Consider the following 20,397-nt stretch of genomic DNA (forward strand, 5'->3'; position numbering starts at 1 on the left):
CAGAGCATGAACGGGGGAGGGGCAGAGAGAGAGGGAGACACAGAATCAGAAACAGGCTCCAGGCTCCGAGCCATCAGCCCAGAGCCCGACGCGGGGCTCGAACTCACGGTCCATGAGATCGTGACCTGGCTGAAGCCGGACGCTTAACCGACTGCGCCACCCAGGCGCCCCTCTATTCCCCTTCTTAAAATTTAACTTGCCTATCATGCCAAATACAGCTGACCTTTGAGCAACATGGGTTTGAACTCTGTGGGTTCACTTAAACAGAGACTTTTTTCATTCGGTGCAGTGCTCTTAAGTGTATTTTCTGTCTTTTCTGATTTTATTTCCTTTTATCTAGCTTATTTTAACAGTACAGTACATAACACATGAAACCTACAAAATACCTGTTCATTGACTGTTTATGTTACCGGTAGAGCTTCTGGGTAACAGTAGGCTGTTAGTAATTAAGTTTGGGGGGGGGGCAAAGTTATACATGGATTTTTGACTACACAGGTCCACCAGGGTGAGTGGTGTGCGGGGGTTTGGCACTTCTAACCCCTGCATTGTTCAAGGGTCAACTAGATATTTGAGATGTCTTCTTTTCAGTCTAACCATTTATTCTACATACCTCAGTCTAACAGTATGCCAGAAACTGTAAAGCAAAAAATTGTGATGAATATGATAAATGCTCCAAAGGTGCTCTGAATTGCTATGGGCACAAAAGCACATAAAATGATGGTGGAGAGGACAGTGTGAATTGCAGGCAGGGGTAACTACAGGTAGAGAGGGGAGAGAATACAGTGCCTTTAAGGGAACTGCATGCGTATCAGAAAACCTAGAGGATAGGATACAAGAGGGGCAGAAGACTAGAATGGTAGGAAGGAACAAGCTCCAAATATCTTTACATGCCACGATAAAAAATAATCACAGGAAGTCACTAAAGATAAAGAAGACAAAAACAATTCAGATTAGGGTCTTAAAAGGGGACAGAGGTACAAGGTGCCAGGTAGGGAAACCAACTGAAAGTCAATAAAATAGTGTAGGATTCTAGGTGACAGTTGAAGTGGATCTCAATCAGGCTAAGGGAAAGGAAAGAAGAAAATGCATTTGAAAAATATTTCAGAGTTGGAATCGAGAGGGGGAAAGGCGGAGGAGTCTCAGAGTGTGCCCAGGTTTCCAGTCAAGGAAAACAGACAACCGCTAGGTAGCAGGAGCAATATTCTAGGATACACAGAAGTAGAACAGCACAGCATAACCCTGATCCATCCTGCACCACTGTGCCTCATGGCACAGATCGGCTGGGAGGATGAAATGCTGCCTAATTCTTAACCACCGTCCAAGCCCAAGTCCTCCTTAGACTTGCACAATTCTCTTGATAGGCAATTCAATTCTGTGCAAGTTCTACAGGCCAAGAGCAGCCACCTTGGCAAATCTTAAACTTGAAAATTATTTCCTGTCCCTCTTCTGGGCATAAAGCCAGAGCAGAAACAATTTCTATTGTACAGTATCCTAATTTGCACATTTCTTTTTAAAGGTTAACCAAATCAGAACATTTATAGTATTTTTCCATTTCCTCACATAGATATCCTGATTCCTGAACAGCAGAGGAAAAGTATTCATCTATCTGATTAGAAAATTTGTGCCCTGTTTTTGAGGAAACAATTTCCCTTATTAGTACTTACAATAGTATAGTTTCATTAAGAAGGGGGAAATATGTATTCTCATTTTCCTGCTAGCTGGTTACGTAAGCCCTCAATTCAAACAGGATTTCTGGTTTACTTCCAGATTTAACTAGGAATTTCAGTTTTGTCCCCCCAGAAGCGATACAGCTCAAGCAGAAGTCAGCACCTCTGGCACATGAAAACAGACAACAAAGGAACTGTAGATCAGCTTGGTTATTTCACCAAATAGGTGGTTCTCTAGTAAAAGAGTGATTCAGCATGACATGTATAAATAGCCACTATAGATATATTCCTGCTACTTGATACAGAAATACATAGGAGAAAAACCAGGGATATGATTTATGCTTTGATCACATTATGCTTAAAGTGTTCAAAGAGAAAAAGCTAAGCAAAATTTGAAAAGCTAAAAAAAAAAAAAAAGTCCTACTTAGTAATAGGAAAAGTTATTGGAGGTTAAGTAAGCATCCAAAAAAGAGCAAGAGAATTCTCTTATTTTTTTTTAAATTTTTTTTAATGTTTATTTTTGACAGAGAGAGAGAGAGAAAAAGCATGAGCGGGGGAGGGGCAGAGAGCGAGGGAGACACAGAATCCGAAGCAGGCTCCAGGCTCTGAGCTGTCAGCACAGAGTCCGATGCGGGGCTCAAACTCAGACTGCGAGATCATAACCTGAGCTGAAGTCAGACGCTCAACCGACTGAGCACCCCAGGTGCCCCAGGAGAATTCTCTTAAGAGAAAATAGGAATAATTAATGTTAAAGACTTGACTGTCCTGGAAATTACATTCTAAACTGAGTTAGGGAAGACAAGACAGAGACCAGCCAACAGAGATTTTTCCTATGCCTTGTGAGCACAAACAGATACAGACTTGGTGGGAGTAAGCAATTAACTTGTTTCTTCTTAAAATAATTAGCAGAGAAGTAAAGGCTGTTGATGGTTAGTTTTACTAAGGAGAAATGACCAGGAAAAGTTCTCTTGGAAAGTGAAGTAGGCAAACAAAGGGGCTTTTGAAAGCCTGCAAGCTTCTACATGATTTCTGGGAGGACAGGAGGACCCCAGGAACAGAATGAGCTAAATGGTGTATTATTAAATCAGTTTCAGTTATCAGGTCACTTGAAAATACCAAATAATATTCTCATGTGAATGTATGCATTTACATAGTATTTATAAAGTTAGAGCAAAACAAATCATTTTTCTTACAGAGAAAGCATATTGACTCTAGAGGGGAAAAATGGGTTCTGAATGTCAACTGGTCCACTCTTATTTAAGGTATTAACTTCCATCTAGTGGTCAATTCTAGAACTGAAGGCATGAAAATCTAGGAAAAAACTGTCCATAAAAATGCCTCAAAAATCAATTTTCATGGACACTGAATTACAAACAAAAAGGCATACACACACACTTACCTCCATTTTCTGATTTTTCTGAAATACCAGACAGTTTCCAAAAGGCTTTCATTTGTTCTGCATTCCTATAAGAACAAATATCTTCTGATTAAGTGTCTAGTATAGGGGCTTAAAAATGGATGGGCTGTCAATAAATGAATACATTTTAAGTATTTTACCAAAACAACTATAGGGCTAAATTTACTTTCACTAGTATCACCAGGTGATAATGTGTTTACGATGTAAGTAAACATAATGCTATATCTTAATGGAAGTTTACTAAATTACATAATTCTTCTAGTCAGAAAAAGGAACACTGAAAATATATGTGGTTCAGTACCTTCATTACTGAAGGAAAACAAACTTTTATTAAACAGTGAAGAATCTAGAGTGTTAGTCTATACTAATTCAGGGAACAAGAGAGGTAGTTAAGAGATGAGAATTCCTAAACTATTAAGACAGGTGTTCTTTTTTTTTTTTTTCAACGTTTATTTTTTTTTTTTATTTTTGGGACAGAGAGAGACAGAGCATGAACGGGGGAGGGGCAGAGAGAGAGGGAGACACAGAATCGGAAACAGGCTCCAGGCTCTGAGCCATCAGCCCAGAGCCTGACGCGGGGCTCGAACTCACGGACCGCGAGATCGTGACCTGGCTGAAGTCGGACGCTTAACCGACTGTGCCACCCAGGCGCCCCAAGACAGGTGTTCTTACAGAGATGATAGATGCTATATTTACCCCTCTAAAATAATAAGTATTATTTTTTAGAAAAATAAAGTTGATGGAGGTTAAGTGATTTACCTAAAGGTAAAGTTGTACTGAGTCATTCAAGCCTGGGTGGTGAACGCAAACTTACTTTTGGATTGAGGCTATTGTGATTTGACTAGTAAGATGAACAGCATCTTTTACACCACAGTTATTATGGTAAAATGCACGAATACTTTTCAAGCTTACAACTTTGAAAATGGGTTCTACGAGTTGGAGTTTACAGCAAAATTTAGCAGGAATTCAGAAAACTCAAATTTACCATATTGCAGGGGGAAGGGACTGCATATTCGTGACTCCTCCATCCACTGGTACCACCACCTGTATGTTTGAAAGCACGCTCGGTGCCACCATAGCTTCTGGGTTGTACTTATAATCCACTCTAAGATCTGTGGTGCCAGCACTACACTTCCAATATGTTGCAAGATTTAGAGGAGTGGACTGAATACCATTTGATGATACCTTTAAAGAGAAAAAGAAAAAAGTTAGTTTTTGCCCAAAAAGTAAACAAGTCATGCTGAAGACATGTATGCTTGAACACAAGAGTTCTCAGAATCAAAAATAATGATGGAAATATCGTTAGGCAGAAGAAAGCAGGCTTATCTCCGAGGAGTAAGAGCCAGTCTCACAGTGTGGATCTAGGACTACCCACATCAAAATGTCCATGACAGTTGTGCAAAATACACATTCCTATAGGTCCAAATGCAGAAAATCTGACTCAACTGCTTAGGTGCTAGGTCCAGAAAGAAATAGGTCATCAGGTGATTCTTCTTTATGCATGTTAACTTAAGAATCCCTTTCAACATCCAACACAGAATTCAATTCTAAGATTCCTTACGAATTAAAAGAATTTAAATTAAAAAAAAAAAAAAGGATAAGTCACCAGGCAATACTGCAAGTCTGGAATTAGAATACTTCCGTACTTCCAAGTGTTTAATTTTAATCACATGACCCCTAGTAAATGGTGCAATTCCTTCCCATTCTTTAGATCCTTGCTCAAGTTAACTCCTTTTTAATGAGACCTACCCTGATCACCCTGTTTAAATGTACACTAACATTGCATTTCCAGTTTTCCTTATTGTTTAACCAACTGAGCCACCCAGGAACCCCTCAGTTTTCCTTATTGTGAACACTATGCCTTTTTTCGAGATAACAAAACATACATACATACTACCTCTCATGCTATTCCTGGCAATTAGCAAGCACTGAATAATAAATGTTTACTGAATTAAGAATAATGAATACCCGGAATAAACTCTAAGCTTACTTAAGTCGCACCACTTTCTATTCCTTATTTATTTCCCAAAAACGTAAGCCATATTTATACAATTACTCTATTAAAATTTCACATAATACATTAAGTATATGAAGTAGGAAATTTATCCCTTAGCATTCTTACTCCCCACTGTTAACACTGTAGGCACGCATGCACAGATCTCATTATTTCTTTTTTTTTTAAATTTTTTTTTAACGTTTATTTTTGAGACAGAGAGAGACAGAGCATGAACGGGGGAGGGTCAGAGAGAGAGGGAGACACAGAATCCGAAACAGGCTCCAGGCTCTGAGCAGTCAGCACAGAGCCTGACGCGGGGCTTGAACTCACAGACCGCGAGATCATGACCTGAGCCGAAGTCGGACGCTTAACCGACTGAGCCACCCAGGCGCCCCTAATTATTTCTAATGGCTGTAGTAATTCATTTAATCATGGTCTTCTATAGATGTGTGCTCACATGGTTTCCATACAGTGCTGCAGTGAAAATCCTTTGCACCTTATCTTCTTTTTTTCCTCCCATGTGTGCTATTTTTGACAAACTGATTTCTTGAAGTGGAATTAAAGGTTTGACTGTTCAGCAGTTTAATCCAACAGCTATTCAACAATCTAACAGAACTGCTTTCTAAGAAGTTCGATTAATTTGTATGCCTACTAACAAGTGGTCACAGCTCTCTTAATACAGTCTTTCCCATTTTTGTTAATCTGATGGGCTAAAACTGCTATCTCATTGTCACCTTAGTATCCACTGCTCTGATTACTATAGACATGAAACATCTTTCATAAGTTACCTATCTCTTGAGTTAACCATCTTTTATTTAAAAGAGCTCTTCAGAGTAAGCCTTTTGGTCGGTCTTATTATATTATGAAAACTTTTCCCTCAGATTAGATACCAATTCTGTTTAAGACTTTGTTTTAACAAAGAATTTATACACATTTATTTATTGTCAAATATCCCTCTCATACCATGGCTTCTGGGTTCTGTATTACACTTAAAAAGGTCTTGACACTTCAAGATCAAAATATGTAAAAACATATACATATTAAAAATATACATATATACACACACTTGCACACTTTATATTCATCCATGACTTTACCCCATTAAAACTAAAACATTACTCCACATTACCATTTAAAACATTTTTATTCCAAGCTTTATTCTTCCGGAAAACTTGAAAATGACTGTCTAAACACCAATATATACACACTTCCACTGGATTTCTGATCAGGGTCTCATTAAATTTCTAAGTTAATTTAGAAACACCTAAGCTTTTTACAATATGACTCTTCATCTGAATAAAGTATACCTTTATAACTATATTCAACTCATTAGAAATAGTGTTAGGTTTCTTCCTAGTTTTTATTATGTGTTCATTGTGATTACAAGAAAGGATAGTTTAACATGTTTTTTTAATTTTATTGCGGTATAATTGACATGAGTTTCAGGTGGACTACATAAAGGTTCAATATTTTATATACTGCAAAATAATCACAACTACTTTTTCTCGTGATGAGGATTGAGATTTACTCTTTTAGCACCTCTGAAATATGCAATATGGTTTTACTAACCTTAGTCATGATGCTCTATCTTCCATCCTCATGACTTATTACTGGAAGTTTATACTTTTGAATCCTTTCACCCACTTTGTCTATCTCCCTCCAAACCCTATATCTGGAAACAGTATGTTCTCTGTTGCCTCTGAGCTTGGCATTTTGTTTTTTAGATTCCACATAGAAGTGGAATTATACGGTATTTCTCTTTCACTGTCTTAGTTCACTTAGCATGATGGAATTGCTGCCTCCTCTTCTATTTTTTTTTTTTTTTTTGGAAAGTTTGAGAGAAGATGGCAGCGTAGGAGGACGCTGGGCTCACCGCGCGTCCTGCTGATCACTTAGATTCCACCTACACCTGCCTAAATAACCCAGAAAACCGCCAGAGGATTAGCAGAACGGAGTCGCCGGAGCCAAGCGCAGACGAGAGGCCCACGGAAGAGGGTAGGAAGGGCGGTGAGGCGGTGCGCGCTCCACGGACTGGCGGGAGGGAGCCGGGGCGGAGGGGCGGCTCGCCGGCCAAGCAGAGCCCCCGAGTCTGGCTTGCAAAAAGCGGAGGGGCCTGACGGACTGTGTTCCGACAGCAAGCGCGACTTAGCGTCTGGGAGGTCATAAGTTAACAGCTCTGCTCAGAAAGCGGGAAGGCTGGAGGACAAAGGGAAGGAGAGCTGCTGAGCCCCCGGACGACAGAGCTCAGTTTGGTGGGGAACAAAGGCGCTCGCCAGCGCCATCTCCCCCGCCCATCCCCCAGCCAAAATCCCAAAGAGAACCAGTTCCTGCCAGGGAACTTGCTCGCTCCGGGCAAACACCCAACTCTGCGCTTCTGCGGAGCCAAACCTCCGGCAGCGGATCTGACTCCCTCCTGCTGCCACAGGGCCCCTCCTGAAGTGGATCACCTAAGGAGAAGCAAGCTAAGCCTGCCCCTCCTGCCCCCGTGCACCTTGCCTACCCACCCCAGCTAAGACGCCAGATCCCCAGCATCACAAGCCTGGCAGTGTGCAAGTAGCCCAGACAGGCCACCCCACCCCACAGTGAATCCCGCCCCTAGGAGAGGGGAAGAGAAGGCACACACCAGTCTGACTGTGGACACAGCGGTGGGCTGGGGGCAGACATCAGGTCTGACTGCGGCTCCGCCCACCAACTCCAGTTATACACCACAGCACAGGGGAAGTGCCCTGCAGGTCCTCACCACGCCAGGGACTATCCAAAATGACCAAGTGGAAGAATTCCCCTCAGAAGAATCTCCAGGAAATAACAACAGCTAATGAGCTGATCAAAAAGGATTTAAATAATATAACAGAAAGTGAATTTAGAATAATAGTCATAAAATTAATCGCTGGGCTTGAAAACAGTATAGCTGACAGCAGAGAATCTCTTGCTACAGAGATCAAGGGACTAAGGAACAGTCACGGGGAGCTGAAAAACGCTTTAAACGAAATGCATAACAAAATGGAAACCACCACGGCTCGGATTGAAGAGGCAGAGGAGAGAATAGGTGAACTAGAAGATAAAGTTATGGAAAAAGAGGAAGCTGAGAAAAAGAGAGATAAAAAAATCCAGGAGTATGAGGGGAAAATTAGAGAACTAAGTGATACACTAAAAAGAAATAATCTACGCATAATTGGTATCCCAGAGGAGGAAGAGAGAGGGAAAGGTGCTGAAGGGGTACTTGAAGAAATAATAGCTGAGAACTTCCCTGAAGTGGGGAAGGAAAAAGGCATTGAAATCCAAGAGGCACAGAGAACTCCCTTCAGACGTAACTTGAATCGATCTTCTGCACGACATATCATAGTGAAACTGGCAAAATACAAGGATAAAGAGAAAATTCTGAAAGCAGCAAGGGGTAAACGTGCCCTCACATATAAAGGGAGACCTATAAGACTCCTGACTGATCTCTCTTTTGAAACTTGGCAGGCCAGAAAGAATTGGCACGAGATTTTCAGTGTGCTAGACAGAAAAAACATGCAGCCGAGAATCCTTTATCCAGCAAGTCTGTCATTTAGAATAGAAGGAGAGATAAAGGTCTTCCCAAACAAACAAAAACTGAAGGAATTTGTCACCACTAAACCAGCCCTACAAGAGATCCTTAGGGGGACCCTGTGAGACAAAGTACCAGAGACATCACTACAAGCATAAAACATACAGACATCACAATGACTCTAAACCCATACCTTTCTATAATAACACTGAATGTAAATGGATTAAATGCGCCAACCAAAAGACATAGAGTATCAGAATGGATAAAAAAACAAGACCCATCTATTTGCTGTCTACAAGAGACTCGTTTTAGACCTGAGGACACCTTTAGATTGAGAGTGAGGGGATGGAGAACTATTTATCATGCTACTGGAAGCCAAAAGAAAGCTGGAGTAGGCATACTTATATCAGACAAACTAGACTTTAAATTAAAGGCTGTAACAAGAGATGAAGAAGGACATTATATAATAGTGACAGGGTCTATCCATCAGGAAGAGCTAACAATTATAAATGTCTATGCGCCGAATACCGGAGCGCCCAAATATATAAAACAATTACTCCTAAACATAAGCAACCTTATTGATAAGAATGTGGTAATTGCAGGGGACTTTAACACCCCACTTACAGAAATGGATAGATCATCTAGACACACGGTCAATAAAGAAACAAGGGCCCTGAATGAGACATTGGATCAGATGGACTTGACAGATATATTTAGAACTCTGCATCCCAAAGCAACAGAATATACTTTCTTCTCGAGTGCACATGGAACATTCTCCAAGATAGATCATATACTGGGTCACAAAACAGCCCTTCATAAGTTTACAAGAATTGAAATCATACCATGCATACTTTCAGACCACAATGCTATGAAGCTTGAAATCAACCACAGAAAAAAGTCTGGAAAACCTCCAAAAGCGTGGAGGTTAAAGAACACCCTACTAACGAATGAGTGGGTCAACCAGGCAATTAGAGAAGAAATTAAAAAATATATGGAAACAAACGAAAATGAAAATACAACAATCCAAACGCTTTGGGACGCAGCGAAGGCAGTCCTGAGAGGAAAATACATTGCAATCCAGGCCTATCTCAAGAAACAAGAAAAATCCCAAATACAAAATCTAACAGCACACCTAAAGGAAATAGAAGCAGAACAGCAAAGGCAGCCTAAACCCAGCAGAAGAAGAGAAATAATAAAGATCAGAGCAGAAATAAACAATATAGAATCTAAAAAAACTGTAGAGCAGATCAACGAAACCAAGAGTTGGTTTTTTGAAAAAATAAACAAAATTGACAAACCTCTAGCCAGGCTTCTCCAAAAGAAAAGGGAGATGACCCAAATAGATAAAATCATGAATGAAAATGGAATGATTACAACCAATCCCTCAGAGATACAAACAATTATCAGGGAATACTATGAAAAATTATATGCCAACAAATTGGACAACCTGGAAGAAATGGACAAATTCCTGAACACCCACACTCTTCCAAAACTCAATCAGGAGGAAATAGAAAGCTTGAACAGACCCATAACCAGCGAAGAAATTGAATCGGTTATCAAAAATCTCCCAACAAATAAGAGTCCGGGACCAGATGGCTTCCCAGGGGAGTTCTACCAGACGTTTAAAGCAGAGATAATACCTATCCTTCTCAAGCTATTCCAAGAAATAGAAAGGGAAGGAAAACTTCCAGACTCACTCTATGAAGCAAGTATTACTTTGATTCCTAAACCAGACAGAGACCCAGTAAAAAAAGAGAACTACAGGCCAATATCCCTGATGAATATGGATGCAAAAATTCTCAATCAGATACTAGCAAATCGAATTCAACGGCATATAAAAAGAATTATTCACCATGATCAAGTGGGATTCATTCCTGGGATGCAGGGCTGGTTCAACATTCGCAAATCAATCAACGTGATACATCACATTAACAAAAAAAAAGAGAAAAACCATATGATCCTGTCAATCGAAGCAGAAAAGGCCTTTGACAAAATCCAGCACCCTTTCTTAATAAAAACCCTTGAGAAAGTCGGGATAGAAGGAACATACTTAAAGATCATAAAAGCCATTTATGAAAAGCCCACAGCTAACATCATCCTCAACGGGGAAAAACTGAGAGCTTTTTCCCTGAGATCAGGAACACGACAGGGATGCCCACTCTCACCGCTGTTGTTTAACATAGTGCTGGAAGTTCTAGCATCAGCAATCAGACAACAAAAGGAAATCAAAGGCATCAAAATTGGCAAAGATGAAGTCAAGCTTTCGCTTTTTGCAGATGACATGATATTATACATGGAAAATCCGATAGACTCCACCAAAAGTCTGCTAGAACTGATACATGAATTCAGCAAAGTTGCAGGATACAAAATCAATGTACAGAAATCAGTTGCATTCTTATACACTAACAATGAAGCAACAGAAAGACAAATAAAGAAACTGATCCCATTCACAATTGCACCAAGAAGCATAAAATACCTAGGAATAAATCTAACCAAAGATGTAAAGGATCTGTATGCTGAAAACTATAGAAAGCTTATGAAGGTAATTGAAGAAGATTTATAGAAATGGAAAGACATTCCCTGCTCATGGATTGGAAGAATAAATATTGTCAAAATGTCAATACTACCCAAAGCTATCTACACATTCAATACAATCCCAATCAAAATTGCACCAGCATTCTTCTCGAAACTAGAACAAGCAATCCTAAAATTCATATGGAACCACAAAAGGCCCCGAATAGCCAAAGTAATTTTGAAGAAGAAGACCAAAGCAGGAGGCATCACAATCCCAGACTTTAGCCTCTACTACAAAGCTGTCATCATCAAGACAGCATGGTATTGGCACAAAAACAGACACATAGACCAATGGAATAGAATAGAAACCCCAGAACTAGACCCACAAACGTACGGCCAACTCATCTTTGACAAAGCAGGAAAGAACATCCAATGGAAAAAAGACAGTCTCTTTAACAAATGGTGCTGGGAGAACTGGACAGCAACATGCAGAAGGTTGAAACTAGACCACTTTCTCACACCATTCACAAAAATAAACTCAAAATGGATAAAGGACCTGAATGTGAGACAGGAAACCATCAAAACCTTAGAGGAGAAAGCAGGAAAAGACCTCTCTGACCTCAGCCGTAGCAATCTCTTACTCGACACGTCCCCAAAGGCAAGGGAATTAAAAGCAAAAGTGAATTACTGGGACCTTATGAAGATAAAAAGCTTCTGCACAGCAAAGGAAACAACCAACAAAACTAAAAGGCAACCAACGGAATGGGAAAAGATATTTGCAAATGACATATCGGACAAAGGGCTAGTATCCAAAATCTATAAAGAGCTCACCAAACTCCACACCCGAAAAGCAAATAACCCAGTGAAGAAATGGGCCGAAAACATGAATAGACACTTCTCTAAAGAAGACATCCGGATGGCCAACAGGCACATGAAAAGATGTTCAGCGTCGCTCCTCATCAGGGAAATACAAATCAAAACCACACTCAGATATCACCTCACGCCAGTCAGAGTGGCCAAAATGAACAAATCAGGAGACTATAGATGCTGGAGAGGATGTGGAGAAACGGGAACCCTCTTGCACTGTTGGTGGGAATGCAAATTGGTGCAGCCGCTCTGGAAAGCAGTGTGGAGGTTCCTCAGAAAATTAAAAATAGACCTACCCTATGACCCAGCAATAGCACTGCTAGGAATTTATCCAAGGGACACAGGAGTACTGATGCATAGGGGCACTTGTACCCCAATGTTCATAGCAGCACTCTCAACAATAGCCAAATGATGGAAAGAGCCTAAATGTCCATCAACTGATGAATGGATAAAGAAATTGTGGTTTATATACATAATGGAATACTACGTGGCAATGAGAAAAAATGAAATATGGCCTTTTGTAGCAACGTGGATGGAACTGGAGAGTGTGATGCTAAGTGAAATAAGCCATACAGAGAAAGACAGATACCATATGGTTTCACTCTTATGTGGATCCTGAGAAACTTAACAGGAACCCATGGGGGAGGGGAAGGAAAAAAAAAAAAGAGGTTAGAGTGGGAGAGAGCCAAAGCATAAGAGACTGTTGAGAACTGAGAACAAACTAAGGGTTGATGGGGGGTGGGAGGGAGGAGAGGGTGGGTGATGGGTATTGAGGAGGGCACCTTTTGGGATGAGCACTGGGTGTTGTATGGAAACCAATTTGACAATAAATTTCATATACAAAAAAAAAAAAAAAAGAAAAGTTTGAGAAAGATTGGTAATAATTCTTCACCGAAAATTGGGCAGAATTCACCAGTGAGACAGTGTAGTCCTGGACTTCTGTTCCTGGAAGGTTTTTGATTACTGATACAGTCTCTTTACTAGTAACTGGTCTACTGAGATTTTCTACTTTATCAGGATTCAGTCTTAGAAGGCTGTTTCTAAAAATTTATTTCTTCTAGGCTGTTCAATCTGTTGGCATAAAATTGTTCGTGGTGGTTTCTCATGATCCTTTGTATTTGCATAGTATCAGTTGTAAGGTCTCCTCTCTTATTTCTGACTTTATTTGCACCCTCTCTGCTGTTTTCTTGGTGAATCTGATTAAAAGTTTATCAATTTTATTTATCTTTTCAAAGAACCAGCTTAGTTTTTTCTATTGTATTTTTAATTTGTATTTGATTTCTGCTCTTGGTTACTTCGTCCATTCCACTAACTGTGGCTTTATTCTTCATTTTCTTAGTTCTCCGAGGTGTAAAGGAAGTTTGAGATTTTTGTTTGCTGGGTAGGCATTTACTGACAGGAACATCCTTCTTAGCACTGTTTCTGCTACATCCAGTAATTTTGGCATATGTCCATTTTCATTGGTCTCAAGATAACTTTTCATTTCTCTTTTGATTTATTCATTGACCGAATGGTTGAGTAGCATCTTGTTTAATTTCCACAAATTTTTTAATTTTCCAGTCTTCTTCCCATAATTGATTTCTAGTTTCGTATCATTTTGGTCAGAAAAGATGCATAACAGGATTTCTATCTTTTCAAATTTATTAATACTTGTTTTGTGGCCTAACCTATGATCTTCTCTAGAGATGTCCCGTGTGCACTTGAAAAGAAGGTATATACCGCTTTGGGATGGAATGTTCTGTATATATCTTTTAAGTCCATCTGGTCTATCATGTCATTTAAGAAAAACGTTTTCTTATTGATGTCTGTCTAGATGACGTAAGTAGGGTATTCCCCTTTTGTATTGCTCTCAATTTCTCCCTTTAAGGTCTCTTAAAAGGTAGATTTAGGTGCTCCACTGTTGGGTGCATAAATATTTACAAATATGACATCATCTTGGTGGAGTGACACCGTTATCACTATATAATGCCCTTTTCTCTTAATTCCTCTAATTTTAAAGTCTATTTTGTCTATTAACCTACCCCAGATTTTTTTTTTTTTAACGTTTATTTATTTTTGAGACAATGCGAGAGACAGAGTGCAATCAATGGAGGGGCAGACAGTGGCAGACACAGAATCTGAAGCGGGGTCCAGGCACTGAGCTGTCAGCCCAGAGCCGGACACGGGGCTCGAATGCACAAACCCCAAGATCATGACCTGAGCCGAAGTTGGATGCTTAACCGACTGGGCCACTCAGGCACCCCTAACCTACCCCAGCTTTTGATTTCTATTTGTAAGGAGTACCTTTTCCATCCCTTCATTTTAACTCTGTCCTTTTAAAATTTTTTTTTAATGTTTTATTTATTTTTGAGAGAGAGACCGAGCATGAGCAGGGGAGGGGCAGAAAGACGGGGAGACACAGAAACCGAAGCAGGCTCCAGGCTCTGAGCTGTCAGCACAGAGCCCGATACGGGGCTCGAACTCACGAAATGTGAGATCATGACCTGAGCCGAAGTCGGACGCTTAACTGACTGAGCCACCCAGGCACCCCATTAACTCTGTCCTTCTATATGAAGTGAGTCTCTTATGCACAGCATTATACATGGGTGATACTTTTAACCCACTCATCCATTCTCTTTTGACTGGATAATTTAGTCCATTCATAGTTAATTGTTGACAGGTATGTACTTACTGGCATCTTCTTAACTGTTTTCTGGCTGTTTTTGTAGGTCACCTGTTTTTTTTTTTTTTTTCCCCCACCTATGCTCTTCCTTTGTGGTTTGATGACATTATTTACTGATATGCTTAAATTCCTTTTCATTTTTTATATATCTACTATATATTTTTATTTTATAGTTACCATGAGGCTTACATATAACAACCTATATTTATAAGTATTTTAAGTTGAGAACTGAAAATTGAACATATTCTAAAGCTCTACATCATTTTTAGTCTCCCTCCACTGCACATTTTATGTTTTTAATGTTACATTAAAACAATCATTTTAATGTTTATTTTTGAGAGAAAGCACGAGCCAGGGGGAAGAGGGAGAGGGAGAGAGAGGGAGAGGAGGGAGAGAGAGGGAGAGGGGGGAGAGAGAGGGAGAGAGGGGGAGAGAGAGAGAGAGAGAGAGAGAGAGGAGAGAGAGAGAGAATATCCAAAGCAGGTTCCAGTCTCCAAGCTGTCAGCACAGAGCCTGACACAGGGCTCGAACCCACAAACCAGAGATCATGACCTGAAGCCAAAGTCAGAGGCTCAACCGAGCCACCCAGGTGCCCCTGAGATCACATTTTATATCTTTTTATCTAGCGTATCCCTTAACTGATTATTGTAGTTAATTTTACTACTCTTGTCTTTTAACCTTCATCCTACCTTTTATGAGTAATTAATCCATTCCACCTTTACCATATGTTTACCTTTACCAGTGAGATTTATACTTTTTTAATTAGTGCCCTTTACAGCTTAAAAAAGTTCCTTTAACATTTCTTGTGAGGCTGGTTTATTTGTAATAAACTTGTTTAGTTTTTGCTTTTCCAGAAAACTCTTTCTCTCTCCTTCAATTCTAAATGAAAACTTTCCAGGGCAGAGTATTCTTGGTTGGAGATTGTTTTCTTTGAGCACTTTGAATGTATCCTGATCTCCCCTTTCTGGCCTACAAGGTTTGTGCCAAAAAAAATCTGATAGCCTCAGCAGATATATAACAAGTGCTTTTTCTCTTGCTACTTTTAAGACCTCTTTACCTTTGACTTTTGATATTTTAATTATGTCTTGCAGAAGTCTCATTAAGATCATCTAATTTGGAACTGTCTGGGCTTCCTGGATCTGGATGTCTGTTTCCTTCCCCAGGTTAGGGAAGTTTTCAGCTATTAGGTCTTCAAGTTGTCTGTGCTTTTCTCTATCCTCTCCTTCTGGAACACCTGATGCAAAAGTTAGTCTGCTTGAGGTTGCCCCTTTAAGTCCCTTGAGCTTTCCTCACTTTTTTCATTCTTTTTGCAGCTCTGATTGGGTGAGTTACACTGTTCTGTCATCAAGTTCACCAATCTCTTCTGCTTCATCTAACCTGCTGTTGAACATCACTAGTTTTTCAGCCAGATATTATATTCTTTGGCACTGTAACTTCTATTTGATACTTTCTTATATTTTCTGTTTCTTTGTTAAAGTTCTCACTGGGTTCATCCATTGTTATCCTGAGTTGAATGAGCATCTTTATGACCATTACTTTGAATGTTCTATCAGGTAAATTACTTACCTCCACTTCATTAAGGCTTTTTTGTCAGGTTTTATCTTGTTCTTTGATTAGGAACATATTCTTTTGTTCCTTTATTTTGTTTGACCCTGTTTGCTTCTATGTATTAGATGAAACAGCCACCTCTCCCACTCGTGAAAGAGTGGCCTCATGCACATGACCCTTTATCATTCAACCTTGCCTTAGCTGTTGCTTGTCTTTTGAAACTTTGTGATTACCAAAGAAGCCTATTCTTTAATAGCTCCCAATTGTTGAGGGTGTGCCAAGACCTGTCAGCACCTAGACTGAGACTGACTGGAAGCCAAACCATCAGGCAGCAGCTTTTAAAGAATGCAAATATAACTGGTCTTGCAAGACCACAAGCATGAGCCCTGCTGGCCACCAGACCAGGCAATCTAGAGGTGTCCCACTAGGCAACAGTTGAAAAAATCAGGGCTCCAGACAAGTGTATAAGCTTCCTTCTGGGAGATACCACAAGCTGCAGCAAGGCAGGAGAGCACAAAAAATGACATCGCTCAGCCTATGTTCCCTGGATCATAAAAATGGCACCCTTTTAAAGAAAAAAAAATCTGGAGTTAATATATAATATATAAATTATTTTAATATACATATTAAAAATCTGGGGGGGGGGTGTGCGTGTGTGTGTATGGCACCTGCCAGCTTTGGGCACTAAAGTGCTGCCTTCTAGCTCCTCTATCCCTGGAGAGTATCTCAGTAGGCCTCTGCCTCACTGGCTCACACTTTATGATAAGCCAAATGACTCTCTTTTCTCATATAATGTGGTCACCTTTTGATTGGCTGCTTCTGCATTGGTCCCTAGACTGAGTGAGTCTGTGTGAGAATCCTCTAGAAGGTGTTTCTCAGATCACCATAGCCCTTGGGTATCATGGGCATGGGCTCTGGTGCTTTTCAAAGCCAGAAGTTTTGGGGGCTCTTCTCTCAGGTACAGATCTTAAAAGGTGGGATGCCTGATATGGGGTATGAACTTTTCACTTGGGAATTAGCTCCAGGTTTGTAGGTTCCCTTCTGATTGTGGGTCACAGTGCTGGTGGTGGAGTTTGTGGGGAGAATGGGTCTCACCCCTCCTGCATGCTTCCATGTGACCCTCTGCTTGTTTGCTAATGTGATAGAGCTGTTCAGGTGGTTTTCAGGTCTTTTTCAGAGGAAACTGTTCCAGAGTAGCTGTAGCTTTGGTGTGTCCATAGGAGGAGGAGAGTTCCTGATCTTCCTATATTGCCATCTTCTAGCACCTCTCCAAGTCTGATAAGTTTAATTGTCAAAATTTTTCTGCATTAATATTCCTAACTGGATATTTAGAAAGCTACTAATCTTTGCATTAATTTTTAAACTCACCTCTTTATTAAAAACCCCTACAGCAAATAGTTTTTCAGTTCATTCTTAGGTTTCCAGGAATATAACATCACCTGTAAGTAACAGTAACTTGGGTTCCTCCTTCCACTATTACTGCTTTATTCTCTTGTGTAACTGTACTAACACATCCAGAAAAATCTCTTACAGTTAATGAGAATAATAGATGTCTTTGCTACTCCAGACTTTAACTGCTTTGTGTGTTTCATTATTAAGACTGATGTTGCTGGTCTTTTCAGGTTAAGGACATATTCATGTATATTTACTCAGTATTTGAATCAGGAATAGATAGTGAATTTGATCATCAATTTCCTTTGGCTTCAATGAGTTTCCTTGAATTCCTGGAATAAAACTCATGAGGCCATAACACATTACTCATTTAATCTATGAGAATCTATTTATTAATATTTTAATTTATGATTTTTACAAGGATAGAACACTTACCTGATACTTTAATACATCTACATTATAATAAGAAGCAGCTGGATTTTGCTCTGATAGCTTCTTGAGGTAGACAGTAACAGCTTGCATGTTCATCCAAAAATCTTTTGTGTTAGAATCACACTGTGATGGATCACTGTATGCATAAGAAATATTTTTGTTATTTTATTTAACTTAGCTTCATCCTTTGCCTCTGTATTGTCATTTGGTGACCTGGGAAAGACTAGTAGAAATAAACCAAAAGGTGGGATGAGGGAAAACTAAGGGGGATAAAGAATAAAACATAGCAGAAACTTGTTTGAAAACTGAGGTAACAGAAGAGAAGGACTTAAGAAATACCATCACCAGCAAAAGCACAGAGCACAGAAGGCTGTTTAATCATAACTTTTGTATTGTCATCCAACTGAATTATTGCTTCAATGAAGCAGGAAAAATTTAACTTCACCTTCAAAACAAGAGTACACGAACCTGAACACAAGTTGAGCATTCGGAAGAATTTGCTCTAGTCTGCTGATGTGTTTCACCCTGAAACACAGCACAGCTGGAGATGGATTGCTAGTGAAGACTTTAATAATTCCACTCGGAAACGATATTGTCATGTCACCAGTGATCTTCACAATACACCTGAAATTAGGGATTTGGAAAATTTTAAGTGGTTTAAGTAAGGCGCTTTAATAATTAAACTCCAAACACAAATGTAAGAGTAAAGATCACATCTCTTCACTTGTTTAGAAAAACCACCCCCTGGCTGTCCCTTAAGGAGACTGCTTCCCTGGTAACACCATCCTCAGTTGGAGCTATTTTTCACTGAAACCCCACTAAATATAAGGCCTGAGTGGCAGTGGGAGAGGTCTTCCTAGCTCCTCATTGCCTCTTCCAACTCTATATTCCTACATCCTTCCTAAAAACCTCCAGCCTCCTATCTAACTCCATATACTACTTGCTACTCCATCCCTTTCAACACTGTTTGATTTTTCTGAAAATGTTAGCTCTTTGCCTGCTGTCAGTCTGTCTCTGTATCATTACTTCTATCACAATCTGTAGTGATTTCAATATCCACACAGATAATGCTCTTGATATTTTGGGCACCTAGTTCTCAGCCCCTTGTCTCCAAACAATCCTGTCTTCCAGCCTACTTCGGTCACACAGCAGCCCCTCCATAATCTTGATTTCAGCCTCCCCATTCCTCTATTGGCCACTTCCTCTTTTCCCAACTTAACTCTGTCTAGTACCACATCTCCAACAATTCTCATCAAAGCCTCCACAATCCATTGTTCCTACTACCTTTTCACTTCACTCATTCCTTCAAACCCTCCTTCCTCCTAGGATTTCCTGGTCTATCATGCAATTCTACCTCTTCTCATACCTTCCTTCTTCTCCAGTCTGAAATATTCCTTCCCTCTACTCGCAGCCATCGACTTTAAATTTTACTGAGGAAATAAAATCAGTAAAGAACTTCCTTACGGTCTCACAGGTGAACTCCTACTTGACTCTGTATCCATACCTTTCTTCCTGTTTCAAGAGATCAGTCTATGCACGTAAGGCCGATCTCACTGCTTCTGCACTGAAGCTCATCTGTTACATACCAGAGACTTCTCTAATGCAACTACCCTGTTTCCTGAAATTTCCTACCCAATTTTTTCCAAAAATATTGGATCTTCCCCATTAGTGTATAGACATGCTGAAATGTGTATCTTTAAAAAACTCACACTAAAATTAATAAAAACTTCCTCTGACTCTCTCATTTCTCTATCACTACACCTCTCTGCTTTCACTTAGAGCAAAACATCCTCAATTTTTCTATACTTGCTCCTTCCAAATACAGCTGTATCTGCATCATCTCCTACTCTTGTTTTAGTTTTTATGTTTTATATTTGAGGGAGACAGACAGAGCACGAGCAGGGGAGGGGCAGAGAGAGAGGGACACACAGAATCTGAAGCAGGCTCCAGGCTCGGAACTGTCAGCACAGAGTCTGATGAGGGGCTCAAACTCAAGAGCAGGGAGATCATGACCTGAGCAGAAGTCAGATGCTTAACTGACTGAGCCACCCACATGCCCCCTCTTCTCCCACTCTTGAAAGCATGCTTAGAGGGAGTTCATCTCTACCACTTGACAAACTGCTCTTGTGAAGGTCACCAATGACCTCCATAATGTCAAAATTCAATTTTTCTTGACGAATCAGAAGCATCCGATACAGCTTCACGCTATCCTTCACAAAAGGGTTTTATTCACCTAGTTTTGGTACACTGCTCTTCTGATTCTCTCCTCACCTCTCTTGTTGCTTGCAGTTTCAAACTCCTTTACCCAATCATTTTGTCTTTCTGTTTTCTAACCACTGAAGGGAGCCACAATCCTCATCAGATCTCTTCCGA

At 40.1% G+C, this 20,397-nt stretch overlaps 1 protein-coding gene across 3 annotated transcripts in view; it reads right to left on the reverse strand.

Annotated features, from left to right (window-relative positions):
- The window catches only part of FCHO2 (FCH and mu domain containing endocytic adaptor 2), a 124,279-nt gene that overhangs the window by 3,627 nt on the left and 100,255 nt on the right, over positions 1 to 20,397 (reverse strand). For all 3 annotated transcript variants that reach the window (XM_086699157.1, XM_086699150.1, XM_086699141.1), the window contains 4 exons: positions 18,493 to 18,648; positions 18,028 to 18,160; positions 4,070 to 4,269; positions 3,067 to 3,131 (listed from right to left, as the gene is read on the reverse strand). In XM_086699157.1, coding sequence (XP_086555283.1) covers positions 3,067 to 3,131; positions 4,070 to 4,269; positions 18,028 to 18,160; positions 18,493 to 18,648 — 554 coding nt within the window. The remainder of the gene's footprint in view (positions 1 to 3,066; positions 3,132 to 4,069; positions 4,270 to 18,027; positions 18,161 to 18,492; positions 18,649 to 20,397) is intronic.

The sequence above is a fragment of the Puma concolor genome, chromosome A1, assembly GCF_028749965.1.
Source record: "Puma concolor isolate L17-30 chromosome A1, mPumCon1.1.hap2, whole genome shotgun sequence".
In the NCBI taxonomy this organism is placed as follows: domain Eukaryota; kingdom Metazoa; phylum Chordata; class Mammalia; order Carnivora; family Felidae; genus Puma; species Puma concolor.